General features: G+C 39.7%; 1 protein-coding gene across 8 annotated transcripts in view; it reads right to left on the bottom strand.

Annotated features, from left to right (window-relative positions):
- The window catches only part of BICD1 (BICD cargo adaptor 1), a 310,361-nt gene extending 297,661 nt beyond the window's left edge, over positions 1-12,700 (bottom strand). For all 8 annotated transcript variants that reach the window (XM_081058306.1, XM_081058305.1, XM_081058308.1 and 5 more), the window contains exon 1: positions 11,626-12,700. In XM_081058306.1, coding sequence (XP_080914432.1) covers positions 11,626-11,838 — 213 coding nt within the window. In that variant the 5' untranslated portion in view covers positions 11,839-12,700. The remainder of the gene's footprint in view (positions 1-11,625) is intronic.
- Between the last annotated feature and the right edge of the window lie 4,237 nt (positions 12,701-16,937).

Raw genomic sequence — 16,937 nt, 5'->3', positions numbered from 1 at the left:
CGTCCTAATTAGCAAAGCCAATGGGCAAGGGAATATTTAAGTCTAGTATAGACAGAGCTCAGTATCCAACCTGTCTGGGCAGCAGGTTAGAATCTAAATCAAGACGGTAGGACGTTCGTGGCTTTCAGAGCTCAGAGACTCAAGAATAAGCAGGGTGTGTGAGAGATCAGGGTCATCAGCAGCTCCAGCCCAACCACATGGAAGGACAGAGGACACTGAAAACCCACATGGAAGGGGCAATTAGGCAACCTGGTCACAACTGAGGTAAGACTGGGGAGTTGTCACCCTCTAATTCAAAGGAGACCATGAGGCTAAAATACACCAAACTGGGGGCATGGGAGCAGCTGACCTCATGTTTAGTAGCTCTGTGGTCTTGGGCATGGGACTTCCTGACCAATTGTTAGTTGGAGGTACTTCTTGCAGTGTCAGTGGACCTGGCTCTCACGGGCCATGCCTTCCCGTGGCAGACATCATTACTGTCAGTGACACCAAGGCCTTGCCTGCCAGGGACTGACAAACATCATTAGAAGACCCTTTACCATTGGGCTCCAAACCACTGGTCCACCCTCACCTCCCCCTTCTCATTCTATTACAAATACCACCTCCTGCAACACAAGGCTGCTGACAAGCAACAATCTCTCTAATCTTCCCTCCTTGACTTCCTGAATGACTCGGATCCTCTCATCTGCATGAAAAATCCCTCCTCTTTCCTTATGCCTCCTTACTTGTGGCCTTAATCAAGACATTTTCTCTGATTCCTTTAGGTTGAGTTTGCTGCCCTCTATGTTGGTGTTCTGTCAAGCCCAGCCAATGATTATTTTAATATTATGATTGTTATTTTTATCACCATCACCGACATCATTTATCAGGTGCTTACTATTTGTCAGGAAGAGCATTACATGCTTTACGTGGATTTTTGCTTTTAACACCCACAGTGATTATCTTCCTCCATTTACAGAGAAGAATAATGAGGTTCATAGAGGTTAAGTACCAGCCTAAGATCACGTACCTACCAAAGAAATTGAAATACAGCTCATTCTAACTCCAAAGCCTATGGTCTTTTGAATAAAATAACATAATCACATTTATTCATGTCTGTTGCCTCCAACAGTAAATAATTAATTTAAAGACTATGTCTTCCTCGTTTTTGTATACACAGCATAATGCTTAGCATATAACTGATGCTCTCTAAATATTTAATACATAAAGAAAATGAATAAATGACCAGCATTCATTTCAGGCTCTCAGGAACCACAATATCAACTGTACCACAGAACCAGTAACACAATGTTGAAACTGTCTTTATGTCACTTTAGATTTGGCTCTTATGCTCCAGAATAAGGGATAGAGAGTAGAGGAAAGGTAGGTACTCAGGTACAAGGAACCAGGCAAGTCAGTACAGTATCTTTTCAAGTAAAGTAATTGAATTAGTCAAACAAATGGTGATTTTTCTAACAAGTGGTCTATTTCAAACTCTTTTCAAAATAGCCGGCTATCTTAATAACTTCATCTTTTTTTTTTTCTATCTGAAATCAATGCAATACCATCAATATCTATTAAACTAAACACTTGCTCTGGGGAGAGAGTGGAGGTGGAAGAATACAACATATCACACAAGCTCCCAGGTTAATTTAAACTCCTTCTCCCTAAAGGAGGTTCGAGTCTTGCTTGAATATATACCAAGATTATCTCATTTGGGGAGAAAAATTGTAGGACGTTGTGACTTCTTTGCTCAAAACCCTCCAAAAGTCTCCCACCTCACTCAGAGCAAAAGCCAAAGTTCTGGTAACAACCATCATTTGATGGTTGCTCTCTTTGATCTCATTTTCTATTCACCCCCTTCACTGAATGCCCTCCAGCAAGACGGCCACTCTGCCATTCCTCTGAAGGAGGCTTTCACTGACTACTCTATTGAAAATAGCAACCTTTCCCCACTTCACAAGCCATCTCCTTCTTCCCTGCTCTATGTTTCTCTATACCATTTAGGACCATCTAACATTCTATTTTACTTATTCCTTTTGTCATTGTCTCTCCTCCTTATCCAGCCCCACAGAATATAAGCTTTAGGAGTCCTGAGATTTTTGTTGGGTTTGTTCTCTACGGTAGTCTCAGCACCAAGATTTATGCCTAACACATAGTAGGCACTAAATATAACATTATTGGAAGAAAGAATGAACGAACCATGATTTGGCTTTATGCAATGACCTATCTGCTCACAGTATTTACTTTGGTGTCCATTTTCCTAATTTCTAAATCACATTGGCATCATAAATTAAAATGCAACTTAAAATTTTTTCACTTGCAATTGATCAATGATGACCAAAAATATCATTGGTCTAGAGTTCTTTTCATTCTTTTCCTGAAATGTCTTACTGAGACTATTGTCTAAAAGTGTAATTGTAGTTTTGAGACCCTGGTCTAAATTGTAGCAAATAATAGCTCACATTATCCCAAACAAGTCAATGTGACTTGCAAAGATATATGATTTATTTTACTAAAATAAAAAAATCACATAAAACTTGGTTGGAAATAACTACAATGATTAAGATAAAAGACCTGAGGACTCTCTTAAGAAAGCGTTCTAATTCTAAATTATTTTTAAATATTAACAATAAGGGATCTTCTTATTGATCAGATTCTTAGAACCAGATCATTTAACAATGGTTAATTTTGAATTATCAATACTAATTAAGAACCTTATCAATTAAAAAAATAATCCGAATAGTCAAGAGGTATTTATAACTGGTTTTCAAACACATTATTTCCTTTTTCTCTCTAATTATTGCTTTTCCTTCCTAATTATATTTTCTTGAAGTTTTGAGCTCAAAGGCTCTGTGCACATACCAATATTAGCAGAAAGCCAGATTGTGATTTAAAAGGGGGGAAATGGTAGTTATGTATGACAAAGAAATAACCTGCAAGATGCCAGTATCTTCAGCTCAACAAAAGAAGTCACGTACAAGATTAAACTCATCCTGTCTCCATCTAGTTACCTCACACTGAGGTCAACTTCAAAAATCACCTAAAACCATCTAGAAAATGGCAAACAGTGAGGCTTATCAACAAGGCACATCCACGTTATAATATAAACCTCTTTCAGTTTCAAAAATTGGTGGCTGAGGGCTCTTCAGCAGTGGCCTTTGATTCCACATTACTCTGCAGTATGCAAGAGAAAAACAAAGACCCATCATTCTGAACCTCCTATTACAGACCCACGCCAAACTGCAACAAAACATTCTTAAGGAAATTGCTACTGTTATTATGTACTTCCCATACATGTAAACAAGCTTCTTACTTTCAATTCTAAATTTAAAAATAGAACCAAGTGGATAAATATTACATTTAGAGCAGTATATTTTCTCTATAAAATATTTGAAACCAGTAAGCATGTATCACTAAAAGAACAAATGGAAAATAATTCCGGAAGTTGAAGATCAATCCATCAAAGCAATTCTTTTTTAATATTCTATTTCTAAACTTGTAAAGTTGGCATAAACAACTCAGAGTAGAACAACAAAACAGGCAAAACAAAGGAGACAGACACCTTTTACAAGAAAGTTTTAACAACCCTGAAGGACAAAAATTAAACGCAGTCATTTAACAATGTAGATGATAAAATATTGGACTAAGTGTAAATGACAAAATATATAATCGTGTGTGTGTTTGTGTGTGTGTGTGTGTGTGTGTGTGTGTGTGTGTGTATGAAAACAAAGATTCTGGTGCAGATTAGGGAGATGGAAGGGCAGAATGGGACACCCAAGGGTTGGTGGGGTCGAGGTGCAGGGCAGGGCCCAACACCTGGGGGAGTGCATTAGTGGAATTAATAAATAATCAATAAACCAATAAACGGATATATGAAAATGCAGAGATGGTCCCAGGGGGCTCAGGGCAATGGGGGTATACCTGGCGATCACTCTCCTAGGAATTTGTGGGAGGGGAGGCAGAAAAGAAGTGAAGCTAGCACTCTGTCTGGGTTGGTGATTCTAAGGGCAACCCACCTAGCAGGAGATGGCAGGTGAGCTGTTGATGGGCCTGGGGGCCATTTGAAGGTGGGGAGTAAACAAAAGGGGTTGGGGAAAATAGATTTGCAGTTTCCTGGTACGAAAATGTTTATCTTCCTCAAATAGCAGATATCTCTGAGAATAAACGTTCATCTTTGTGAAGCATCAAAAAGAAAGAAAGACAAATCCTGGAGGCAGTAGACCACCCCCCAACCTCAAAGCAACCACATAGCTTCAAAATGTATAAAGTTTTAAAGTTTCACTGACACTTCCCCAAATTTACAGATGAAATTATCTTAAACTTTTCTCTTATGCATCAGTTTTCTTCTGAAAATCAAAACATAAATCATAATGAAGATAACCTTTTGATATACTTTGAAAATATTCCAAATATTCAAAAGTCCTAAATACTGTCAAATGCTAAATGTTAAATGTTAAAACAGAAATATTTAACCGTGTTAGAAACACTGTGATCTGGTGGTAAGGAAAGGAGTATAAAAAACAGAAACATATGAAATTACTTGGAACACCTGGAAAGATTCAGACTAGGAGAGGCTTCTTAGAGACCATTCGATATAAACCCCTTCCCAAGCATGAACCCTCCAAGGCAGTATTCCCAGCAAGTGGTTGGCTAGAATCTCCTTAAATTTTTTTTGGTGACAGGGACCTCACTACTTCCTAAAAAAGGATGCTTCATTCCATTCTTGGAAAACTACTTGTTACTTCTTTATTTTGATCCAAAATCTGGTTCCCAGGGACCCCACTGGGCCTTGTTCTGCTCTCTGCAGCCAAGTACAAATATGTCAATGAAAACAAACTCAATGAATCAGTTTTCTGACATTACAGATGTGATTAGAAAGGTAAAGTGCATCCAGAGTGGAAATGAGATTGGGCCAAGTATTCAAAAGAGAAGAGAACTATGAATTGTTAAAAAAAAAAAAAAAAAAAAAAACTTTGGAGGGATAAAGTGTGAAAACAGGTGGATTTTTATGGCTGGAACTGAGTGACCAAAGTGGAAACTGATAGGAGGAAAAACGCAGAAAACAGTTAATGTATATCCCTAAAGGCTAGGGGGAAATTATTGCAATTAAGCAACAGTATTCTGTACTTTGTAAACACTAGAATGAATTTGAAAAGTGAAGGACAGGTAGATAAATAAGTAGACCAGGTAACTCTAAAATACAGCATCACAGAAGTTTAGAGATGATAAAATCATAGAGATTATCTATTTCAACCTCTTAATTTTATAGACAAAGTAATAAAATCCCAGGAGGACAAGGTATGCATTGACAAAGAACACTTTTGTGGAACATTTTCCTCTCTTGTACGCTCTTCTCCCCATTGCCTGCATAACACACTAAATCTAAGATGCTGAATAAGATCCTAACCAGCAATCTCCGAAACTCAACCATCACAGGGCAAAGATGGGATGATGTAATGAGCCCCAGTTGCCTGAATCATCTAGGCTTCTCGCCAAGACCCAGTATGGACAGGATGTGGCCACACGACAGGACAGGCTCTTGCCGGCCATGGAAACCAGCCACCTATTATGCTCCATCCAGCCGAAAAGACAAGAAATCAAATTCGCTGCTAACTCACTCACAAAACTTTCCATTTTTTTCCTCGGTATTATCACACAGGTCTGCCACGGGACAGCCAAACAAACTCCTGGTACGAAAACCAGGTGTTTTTCACACACACCCACACCTGCTTGCTCTGTGCTGACCACGCAAGCAGAACCTGGGCACCTACCAGCTCCCCCACTCCCAGCCCCATCAATGCTCCCCGAGGCTCTCTGGTTTTCTGCTTTAATCAGTCCCATTTACTTCACACTTTAAACATCAGTACCTTAAAATTACAGTCCTAGAAATATCTGCATTTTAAAAGGCCATATTATTAAATGAAAATCATGATGGCATGATCCCACTTTTATAAAAACAAAGAAATAAGAACAACAAAAAAACCCTACGTATGAATTCATATATGTAAAGATATTGAAAAACATATATAAAAGAATACTCACCTAAGTATTAGCAATCCAGACAGATTTGGGAGGAGAGGAAGAGGAAATTATTACTTTGTCTATGATTTTATTTAACTTGGATTGTTGCCATAAACTGTCATACTTACACAATTGTAACTTTCAAAGAGCAACTAAACTCTTATGACCAAAACAAACAAACACACAAAACATAAAAGTGCTAACGGAATTTCAAGTATCAGCCAGGGAAGGATATGCTGTTACTCCTAGCACACGTGACCTAACAGGTCAGTTTACCAGGCCCTCTAGGTCCTCACTGCACCTGCCCGGCTGATTTGCCCATTGTTTATTAGTTTGCACATCCCTTAACTCAGAATGCAATCTGAATTAGTTAGTGAACATGTAGTTAAAATTGTTCTATATTCCATCTTCTGGAAATTAAGTTTGAATAAAATGACAACCAACTGCACAAATTATTCATTTGTTTTATTAAACTGAGAGTTGAGTATATGAATCTCATGCAACTTATGTCTCCCCTCAAAGAAACCATGGAGTAAAAAGACTCACACATCCTTGCCATCAACTTCACCCTCTAAAACTACTCTTCCCCCCAGGACCTTCCTTTGTGAATGGAACCACCGTCCATTCATTCTGAGATTCTCAACTCTCCTCTTTTCCTCACTTTCCAAATCCAGTCATAACCCACACCAAGTTCCATCCTACACATCCTAAATCGATCTTAGGTTTTGTCCCCTCCTCACCATCCCTGCAGCCTCTGAACAGCTCCAATCCACGCTCTGTGACCACACCATAACCTTCTAAACTGCAGGTGGGACAGATGTTTCACCCTCTCAGACAGTATGGTGAAGTGATAAGAAAGTAGGCTCTTACCCCAAACCAGGTTTCATCACTTACTTAGCATAGTGGCCTCCAGAAGGATCCTTAGCCTAAAACAGGCGTACCTTCCTCTTCTGTATAATTCAAGTAATACTACCTTGTAAAAGGATTATTATAAGAATTAGAGATAAGGCATGAAAAGCACCTAGTCCTAAATGGAGCTTGGTACATAGTGCATGCAATGCTTTATTATTTTTATTATTTTCTTATCTGTAAAAATGGGCAATAAGCCTCTGAGTTACTTTGAAGATTAAATGAGATAAGACCTCAGGCACCAAACACAATTACTAAGTGTTTCCTTTCATTTCCTTTCAATGATCTCCCATTCCCAAGACAAAATGTGCTTACTGCCACTTTCCCACTTTCACCTCCTGCCGCCTGACTTCACAGACCTTTTCTTCAGCATAATTAATTAACAGTAAGACTATGCATCTCTTCATGCCCTCCTCTCCTTCAAAGTCATATTTACAGGTGTAACCTTATGTGCAAGGCAGTCCTTTAGTATATATATTTCAACATGCAAGTAACTATAATATTTTCAAAATTGGAATATAATATCTATAAAGTACAAAAGTGTATTTAAGGGGACAATAGGGCAGAATATTTGTAAACACGAAATTGTGAAGAAAATCTTCAAACCATGGCTGCTGTATGGTTTCATACAAACATGGTGAATGTGATGAAAGATGATAAAATCTTGCTAAATGATACCTGAGAAATAACTTTGCTCGAGATGAAATGTTGAGTTGAAATAAAAAGAAGGGATGATGCAAGGTAAAGCAATTAATTGCGTGGGGGAAAAATGTGATTCAAAGTTATTATGTCTGTTGAGGTTGATAAACAACCATATGTTGATATATTTTAGATGTTTTAATTATCTTTAAATAAATGTGATATATATATATATATATATATATATATAAATATTTCTTCTTTAAAAACAATAAGAAAAATACTAGATACCAGCTTAGGTAAATAAATTAAACATTAACTTTCTATGTTTTTTCATAGATTGGAAAAGGAAGCTGGGTTTCCCCCCAGAATATGACTTCATGATTAGAATTTACAGACATAAAGAAGCTAACAATCTTTCTAAACATCTGACGGTAAAATATTAGCTCTGTAAAGATGAAGCCGGGTAATTAAATAGCTTTAATCCGGTCCCTAATGTGACAACCTCTAAAAGTATGTAAGGTAAATGTTTATTTCTTGAATGATTTCACTATAGCCCAGAAAGTGCTTCTTCAGCAGCTTGTGTTCATCCTTGGTGTCACGTTTGAGCAAATGAGCTGAAGATTCTTAGTCCATTGTCTACCGTAACCTAGGTGTAAAACTTTTCTAGAGTTGTCACGTGGATGTTTTCTAAAATGCTACCAGAAATGCTGAATCATTCCTTTCTTTGGAGATCTTTTAAACTTCACTACATTTAATATTGTAACCATTTTTTAAGTTTAAAAAACTAACTTAAATTTTAGGGTTTTCTTTAAATGCCTGTATATTTTTAGTTTTCCAATTATTTTAGAAGAATGGCTGGTCTTCAAACACCATTCTGGTCTGGGGATAGACGTCCAAACATAAAATCAGCCAGACCCTGAACAGAACTGGGCATGCGTGCCCATCACATCATTGAAAAGCAAGTATGCTTAATATTTGTGAAATCATAAAGCCATGGTCAAGTATTCTTGTGGACATGCGGCTTTGTCCAGCTGCCCAAGGATAATGAAAAGGAGAACATGATGACATCAGAAGTCATCCTTTTTTTCAGATCCTTAGTACTTTTCTTTGAAGTGTGTTCTCTTGGGAATAGAATTACAGCAATCATGTCGGCAAGAAGCAGAGCTCTAAATGGTCTCAAGCCAGTCCAAAAAGCAATCTGGACTGAGAAAAGACACGGCTAGAAAAAAACAAATGACCTCACTATCTTGATTTTGCACATCTTCCGACAACACTGCTCACTGGCATTACTGTCCTAACAGCACACAGCCTAGAGAGAAAGGCAGCAACACTGCTGGGTGCTGGCTCACAGAAACAAAACAACCTGTAAAGACTGAGCCATGTTACCACACTGAAAATTACTAATGTCCAATGTGGACTTAGTATAGTATTTTTCTGTTGACATTCCCATAAACTGGTCTAATTCTTTGTAAATGAATCATATTTGTTGACAGAGCCTAAAAATAAGCCAAAGGTTTATTTTATACTTGGCTTCATAGATATAATGCAACATCATTTACTATATATAGCTGGATATGAACAAAACTTTCTTTTGGAAAATCAAAGCACTCACAAAGTGTATTTTTCAAAAATGACTTCTGTGTGACATCATCACTGGAATATCTTCATTTGCACAATTATTTTGGATTTACTTTTTAAACAGGAAGAATTATTGAGACGGATTTAGCTCATTTAAGTAATTCTCCCAACTAAGTACACATGATATTAGTTAAAGGATAAAAATAACAGGTCTCACTATCAAATAATGAAGTATAATGATTATTGTATTACCCTACTGGTGTATAATTGTATAAACCAGTCATTAAGAACCTAAAACTGAATTACGTTTATGCTGAATGCAACTCAAATCACATATGTAAACAAGTATCATTTGGTAAAAATCATCCTGATAAATTCTTATTAACCTCCTGCTACACAGAAGAAAATATGCTTCAAAATTTTTATAGAAAAAATTATAATTGGTATTTGCATCATTCTGTATTAAGAAACCAGTATTGTACTATTCCTACAAAACACTGTTTTCTCATTTCTCCCATTATTGCTGAAGAAAGTAATACAGGTAGTTTTTAATACTAGTCACTTCCTACACTTTCTAATTTTGTTAGTCTTTCTCTGACACTAACCAATATTGACTAGTGAATGCTTGATAAAGGTATCTTCTTCCAGTATAAATTTATTATTTCATAAAATATCTATTGCACACTCACTATGTTAGGCTTTGCGTTAAAGATTTTGGATGCAAACTAAATTAAGACAGATTCCTTGCCTAACAGCTCATGGTCTAGTAATAGCAAGACAATTGCATTAACGTTTACTATGCAGGGAAGGGCAATGGCACAGAAAAAAACCCTAGAAGAGTTGTTTCAATCGAGCAGAGTCAGTTAACAGTTCCATTCCTTTTCATTAAATTTCATTCAATTATGTCTACGTCTTTTATCAAGGAGGTGATGGCTTAACACTGACTGGTTTGTACTTCCTCTTCTTGGCAAAGCAGTGGTGATAGGGGTAGACAACATCAAAACATCTCAGCATCAAACATCTCTGAGAATTACAATGACCATCCTGTTTCCTGACTTTGCAAGGTTTAGCATAACTGAATTTAAACATATCAGCCTAGGACCTAATCTAAGTTGGAAAATACCACCAGTAAGTCCAGTTATTATTAAGACATGTACGTGGTCAGACAAACATGAACTAGAAATGTACAGTCGGGTACACAAAAATCAGATTTCTAGGTAGGATTTTCACCATATATTTATTTTTTGGTATGTAGGCATCAGAATAAAAATAAGATGTACCTAAAAGTATAAATGCTCACCATATTATATACTAAATTAGAAGGCAAGCTGATTAGCTATATCATAATATTTTTAACAACTCAAAACAATATGCCCCTCCCCAAAAAACTGTTTGAGAACATTATAAGACACTATTGATAATAAAACATTATTGATAATATTATACACCAAATTAAAGTTAACATTTAAAATGTCTATATGCACCTAAAAATGAAGACTTGCCACAAAGAAAAGCAGTGTATACATTTAAATGTATAACTGGTTACTTGCTACCCATAGTGCCTCAGGAATCAGATAAAACAAGACTGAATTCCTTCAATAATATGTATATTCTTATGAGTGTTTGATAGTAAATCAAAGCATATTCAGTATTTTCTTCCAATACGTTAGCCAGTCTTTAAAAGAAGCCAAATACCAAAAGACTAAAGAGGACAAGTGTCTATTTGTGATATTCCAGTTTTATAAATACAGCCACTTCAAAAAGAAGAGCCTCATTTGAAATGCACGGCTACCCACATACCGATCTATACCCCTCTTCAGACCATTGGTAGGGGAGTTAACTATTCCCTGGTCAGGGTGACCTTATAAGACTCAGCCCGCCTCACTCAGGTGGTAGCAAGGCCGGCGATCACCCAGCAGAGATGTTTTTCACCCGCAGCCTCTTGACAAGAATAACTAAAGCCAAGGAGAATCAAGATCGCCCGGCCTTTGTCAAATGGGATTGGCGGGATGTTCTAACAGCTCCTTCTCTCGTCAGAGTGGTTACATTCAGCAGAAGGCGGAGAAGTGCCATAGATTCTACCTCCTGCAATTGTGGGTCCTCAGCACAAACCTCCTTATCACCTTGGGGATTATGGGATTGTCACTGAAACCTGGGTTTGCACTAACAGCAGTTTTCAGAAGTTTGATTTACACATTCCAACCTAGTAGAATGTCGCCTTAGAGTGCTGAGACTTCAAGACTCTTATGAATCTCCCTCCCCCACAGCCATTGCATCCCAAATTCCTGCTTATACATTCATTTCCTGGGCAATTTTCCTCTTCTGGGAAAAACAATGGACTCTTTCAATCTTCTCTTATCAACAAAGGGCTCTAAGATGAAGAAACAATCCTTTCAATCGCATCCTTTCCGACTTCTTTAGAAATGATGAGTGGGCGTGGGGGGGGGACCGTGGGGGGAGAGCAGAGGAGGGAGTAGGTGACACACAACTCACCTCTTTGAGCTGCTCCAGCTCCTGTTTAAGGCTGTCGTACTCAGCCTCCAGCTCGTCATACTGTTGTTTGAGAGTCAGCTTCTCTTCCAGGACCACCAGCCCGTACTCGGCAGCCTGGATCTTCTCATGGGTGGTCTCTGTGAGCTCCTTGGTCAGCCTCTCTATCTCGGTCTTATAATGGTCCACAGTCTGCAATACCTCTTCTGCGGCCATAGCCCCGGTGGATGGAGGCAGGAGGCGGGTGGGAGAAGGGCAGGCAGGTAAGGGAGAAGGAAATGGGGAGGGAAGGGTAAAAATGGAAAAGGAAAAGTGTGGCTGGGTGAACGAGCAGAGCAATGCAGCTGGCTACACTAGCTGAGACACGGACGTGAAATGCAACATGGAGAAGGCAGGGGAAAGGATCAGGGGCAAGGCGGCAGCTGCTGCCGCATGTGTCCTCTGGGCCTGCCCCTGCGTGCGGTCAGCGGCCGTGCGGCATGGCCCGGGCTGCAGCGGCCGGAGGCGGCGAGGGGCTCGGGATGCTGCGCGTTCAGCGGCGCCTGGCCGCCATGGCTCCCGGCGGCGTCACTGCGGTCTCCCCCAGGCCCCTGGCGCTTCGCCTCGCGTCTCACTCGCTCGCTCCACCTGCTCCCTCTGCCTGTGCTGCAGCCGGTGCGGAATGATGCAGTCTCGGGCCCGCTCCCTCCCTTCACGCCTGGCCGGGACACCGAGCAGGGGGCGGGGAGGCGGATGGAGTCAGCGCGGGGGGAGGAAGGAAGGAGCAGACGGTTACATCCCGAGGCACCTCCCGCCGGGGGCGCTGGGCGCCGCCGCTGTCAACTGCCCCCGGGGGCGCGCGGGGAGGGAGCCTCCGCCCTGCCCCGCCCGCAGTCCCTCGCAGGGCTTTGCCGGAGTGGGCATCCAAGCTCGCGACCGTGCGTGGGCGCCCCTGGTCTCTCGCTAAGCCGTGAGCCCAAGCTCTGCAAACTGTCTGGAATCGGCGCCTTTCCCAAAGAAAAGCAAATAGTAACTAACGCGCTCGGGGCTCCAGCATCCTTCTCGCTGCCGGAGCTCTCAGCGTTCTTCCCCGGCCTCTGGCACCCAAACGCTGTGCTGCCAAAGCCTGCCAGGCGCGCCCCAAGGCTCCCTCTTCCGCCCCCTGTCTCCTTCCCTCCCCCTCCGCTCCCCAGCTTGGCCTGGTTCACCTCCCACTCTTAACAAATAACCTTATTGCCACGTCAGGAAAGTCTTCTCTAAAGATTGCTTGACCTCACCCGAGCTTTCTAGAAAGAAGCCTCTAGGTGCCGTTACGTATTCTATGGATTCTTCAGTAAAGGAAAACTGCATGAAATTTCCAATATATGATATCAACAATACCCTACAATAAACATGTTTCAAATAGTAAGAGCTAATAGTTCTTGAGACCATGTGCCAAGTATTCCTCTGAGTATGGTACACATATTCTCTCCCATCCTAACAACTCTTTGAGGCAGGAACCATTATCCCCAATTTACAGGTGATGAAAGATAGACACAGGGAACTTGAGTGATTTGCCCAAAGTCAGGCAACTCTGAAGTGGTAAAACCAAAATTCAATCATAACGCCAAAGCCCTGAACTGGATCATTATGTTGGCTTCACCTTCACTCATTACCAATACAAAGCCAGCAGCTAAATATTAATTGCTCAAAAAATGACTGCTTTAATCAGTATGAACAGTGACAATGAAAAGTCACAAAAGGAGGTCAAGGCAAAGTCAGTGAAAGAGAATAAGAACAGAGAAGAGACGAGAATAGAGAACTAAGAAGAAAGAAAGCAATAGGAGCAAAAAGAGCAATTTCTGTGTAACTAGGAAGCTGTAGGATCAATAGACCAACAGTCTGACCACTTGATTGCCTCTCTCCTGGGTGGCACTTATTACACAGCTTTTTCTCAGTGTCCAGGTGTTCAAAACACACACACACACACACACACACACACACACACACACACAGCTTCCTCAGAAAGCAAAACTCAACTCTCCCATCATTGTGTGCATGGTAAAGAAAAAAAGACAGTTGCTGACGGTGTGATTTCCAGTGCCTCCCAAAATAGACAAGAAAGCTCCCTTCCAGATGCTGGCAATTACAACATACTATTCTGTGATAAATATAAATAGATAAATAAATAAATGGAGCAAACACTTGAAACTTGCGACCAGCATGAACTCTAACCTGGCAGAGAAGCGGGGATGATAATGACATCATTTCACCTATGCATTGCAGCTGGGAAGCCACACATGTGTGCTTCTGTAGCACGCAGCCTCTATCACAATGGTGAATGATCATGAACTGCTGAAGAGAAAAGAAAAGAAACCTGTAATTGCAGCTGGCTAAAACTGCCTTCCTCCCCATCTGCCCCTGGCGGCATCCCTCCACAACGTGTAAGCATAGCCTTTTTAAAGGGATCATGATTGCCTGCGTCTCCCTTTCCTTTGGGTAGAATGAAGAAGGGAGTTTGCCTCTGTGACTTCCCTTTTTCTAAGTTCCATTGCCGCCCATTCCCTGTGCTCTACCCTGTACCATTTTCTGATTGATACATTTTTGTTAATGTATTCAGTCTGACTTCATTCAGACATGTACACTATCCTAACAAGATTTTGCTTATTACAACTTTGATCCTTTCTATGTTGGTATTTAACTTGAAAAAATTAAACTTATTTCCTTATACTGTACACCATACTCTTGTAATACTGTATAGTTACATTTCTCTCATGTATATGTCATACATGTCATGTATATGTAAGATATAGACATAGAAATGTCAGTGTAGGTGTAAATACAGATAAATAAGAATAGATTTGGATATAGATACACATAGATATAGATGTATCAATGACAAGTATCTAGAAAATTATTTCTTCAACCATTCTTGGAAGTAGGGTTTCCTAATATTTCTTTATCCTAACAGCCTCCCATTGCTTATGGAACTTTCTCATTTACAAATATTTAGGAAAAACTGTATTTTGTGACTTAGTACCTCAAACCAACCTCTCACCAAACCAACTTTGTCAGCATAAATATTGCATTCTCTTGCTCTCAGTCATTCATTCAATTATTAAACAGATGTTTATTAAGTACCCATTATATCCTCAGTACAATAGTAGGCACTGTGAAATCAATGACCAATGTGATGTGAATGGTCCATGGTCCCTGATCTCATGGAGCTTTAATTATGGGAGGGACAAACTAACAAAACAGACCCAAAAAACCCAAGCAACAACAAAAAGATAAGTTAATACACTGATGCCAAATGATAACATTGACAGGCGGGATACAGCATAGTGCTTAAGAGCAGAAGCTAGTCAGCTTCGGTCAAATCCAGCTGTGCCCCTTACTGGCTGTGTGTGCTTCCAGGGCTTCATCTGAAAGAGGGGGTCGTGATATAACTACTAATGAGATTGTTGTGAATAGAGTAATATTTGCCACATTAGAAGCAGCGTATATGTTTAGTTTTTACGTTTTTGAAGGAAAACAGGGTAAGATCTAAGCAGGTTAGAATAAGGAATTTAGGTATTATACACCTGAAACTAATATAATGTTCCATGTCAATTATATTTAAATTTTAAAAAGTATATGGTCTTTCAAAATGCAAACATTCACTGAGTTAAAAATTTCCCAAGGCAAATGAATTTCACACTACACAAGAACCAGAAGAGTCAAGATTCTTCTGTTCAGCTCTCGGCATGCATTAGAAAAATCTGTAAATAGCCCAACTAACTCAATCAGGAGCTCTCCCCATCCCCATACTGGTGTCCTAGGGCATGGTTACAGAGGATGCTCATATAAGATAATGAATGAGGGATCTAGCAAAGTCTTGTAGTGGGGCAATCAACAGTTTAATGCAAGTTCAGGAAGGAACAAGGCCCTCCCTATATCTCTATGAGAAGAAACAGGTGTAGAATCTGGGACACTGGCCATGGGCATGTTGCTATACATGGGCAAGTATATCTGATAGGGAAAGAAGGTTCAGTTCCCAAACCTCTCCTGAGCACAGAAATCCCCTCGTCCTGGACATCTCTTCTTGGGCAACTCCAGGGATCAGCTTCTAGTTTTCTGAGGGCCCCTGTGGAAATCCTGCTGATTGCTACCCTTCTCCCCAACCTGTTTTCCCCACCTTGTCTTTATGCTACCCCACCATACTGCTACCCCCCAAACAAATCAAATCAAAACAAAACTTTTCTTCTTCCTTTCCTTTGATTTGATGGCTAACCAAACCTACTCTTTATTGGACAAAGCAAATCACAGAGCTGAGCGAGAGTCACTATGGAAGGGTACTACCAAATAGCTTGGATGATGGAAAGGAAAGATTTTATGGTCACAGATGGAGTTTTGCAAAACTGATTTATATACAAGCATACCTCAGAGATATTGTTTGTGCATTCAGTTCCAAACCATTGCAATAAAGCAAATATTGCAATAAAGTGAGTCACACAATTTTTTTAGTTTTCCAGTGCATATAAAAGTTAGGTTTAACTACACTGTAGTCTATTAAGTGTGTAATAGCATTATGTCTAACAAAAGCAATGTACACTGAGGAGATATATCAGTAAAGATATTAAAAAGGTAATGTCTGGGAATTTGCTTCCTATATTTTCTTCTAAGAGTTTTGTGGTTCTGGTGTTGCATTGGAGTCTTTAATGCATTTTGAGTTTATTCTTGTATATGGCATAAGAATTTACTTCCTATATTTTCTTCTAAGAAGATGTGTTCCAGTTTCGTTTTTTTTTTTTTTTTTGCGTGTGTCTGTCCAGTTTTCCCAGCACCATTTGTTGAATGGACTGTCTCTGCTCCAAAGCGAATTTTTGCTTCTTTTGTCATAGATTAAATGACCATATAGTGGGGAAAAAATAAAAAATTAAAAAATTAAAAATAAAAAAATTAAAAAAGCAATGTACATACCTTAATTAAAAAATACTTTATTGGGGTGGCCGGTTGACTCAGTTGGTTAGAGTGAGGTGCTCTTAACGGTGAGGTTGCCGGTTCGATCCCCTCATGGGCCACTGTGAGCTGCGCCCTCCACAGCTAGATTGAAACAACTACCTGTCTTGGAGTTGATGGGTTCTGGAAAAACACAATTAAAAAAAAATACTTTACTGCTAAAAAATTCTAACCATCATCTGAGCCATCAGTGAGTTGTAATTTTTTTGTTGGTAGAGGGTCTTGCCTTAATATTGATGTTGCTGAAGGTGGGGCGGCTGTGGCAATTTCATAAACTAAGACAACAATGAAGTTTGTCGCATTGATCAAATCTTTCATGAACAGTTTTTCTGTCACATATGATGCTATTTGATAGC

The sequence above is a fragment of the Rhinolophus hipposideros genome, assembly GCF_964194185.1.
Source record: "Rhinolophus hipposideros genome assembly, chromosome: 9".
Classification (NCBI taxonomy): Eukaryota; Metazoa; Chordata; class Mammalia; order Chiroptera; family Rhinolophidae; genus Rhinolophus; species Rhinolophus hipposideros.
The sequence above is the reverse complement of the archived record's forward strand: the minus strand, read 5'-3'. Positions and strand labels throughout refer to the sequence as shown.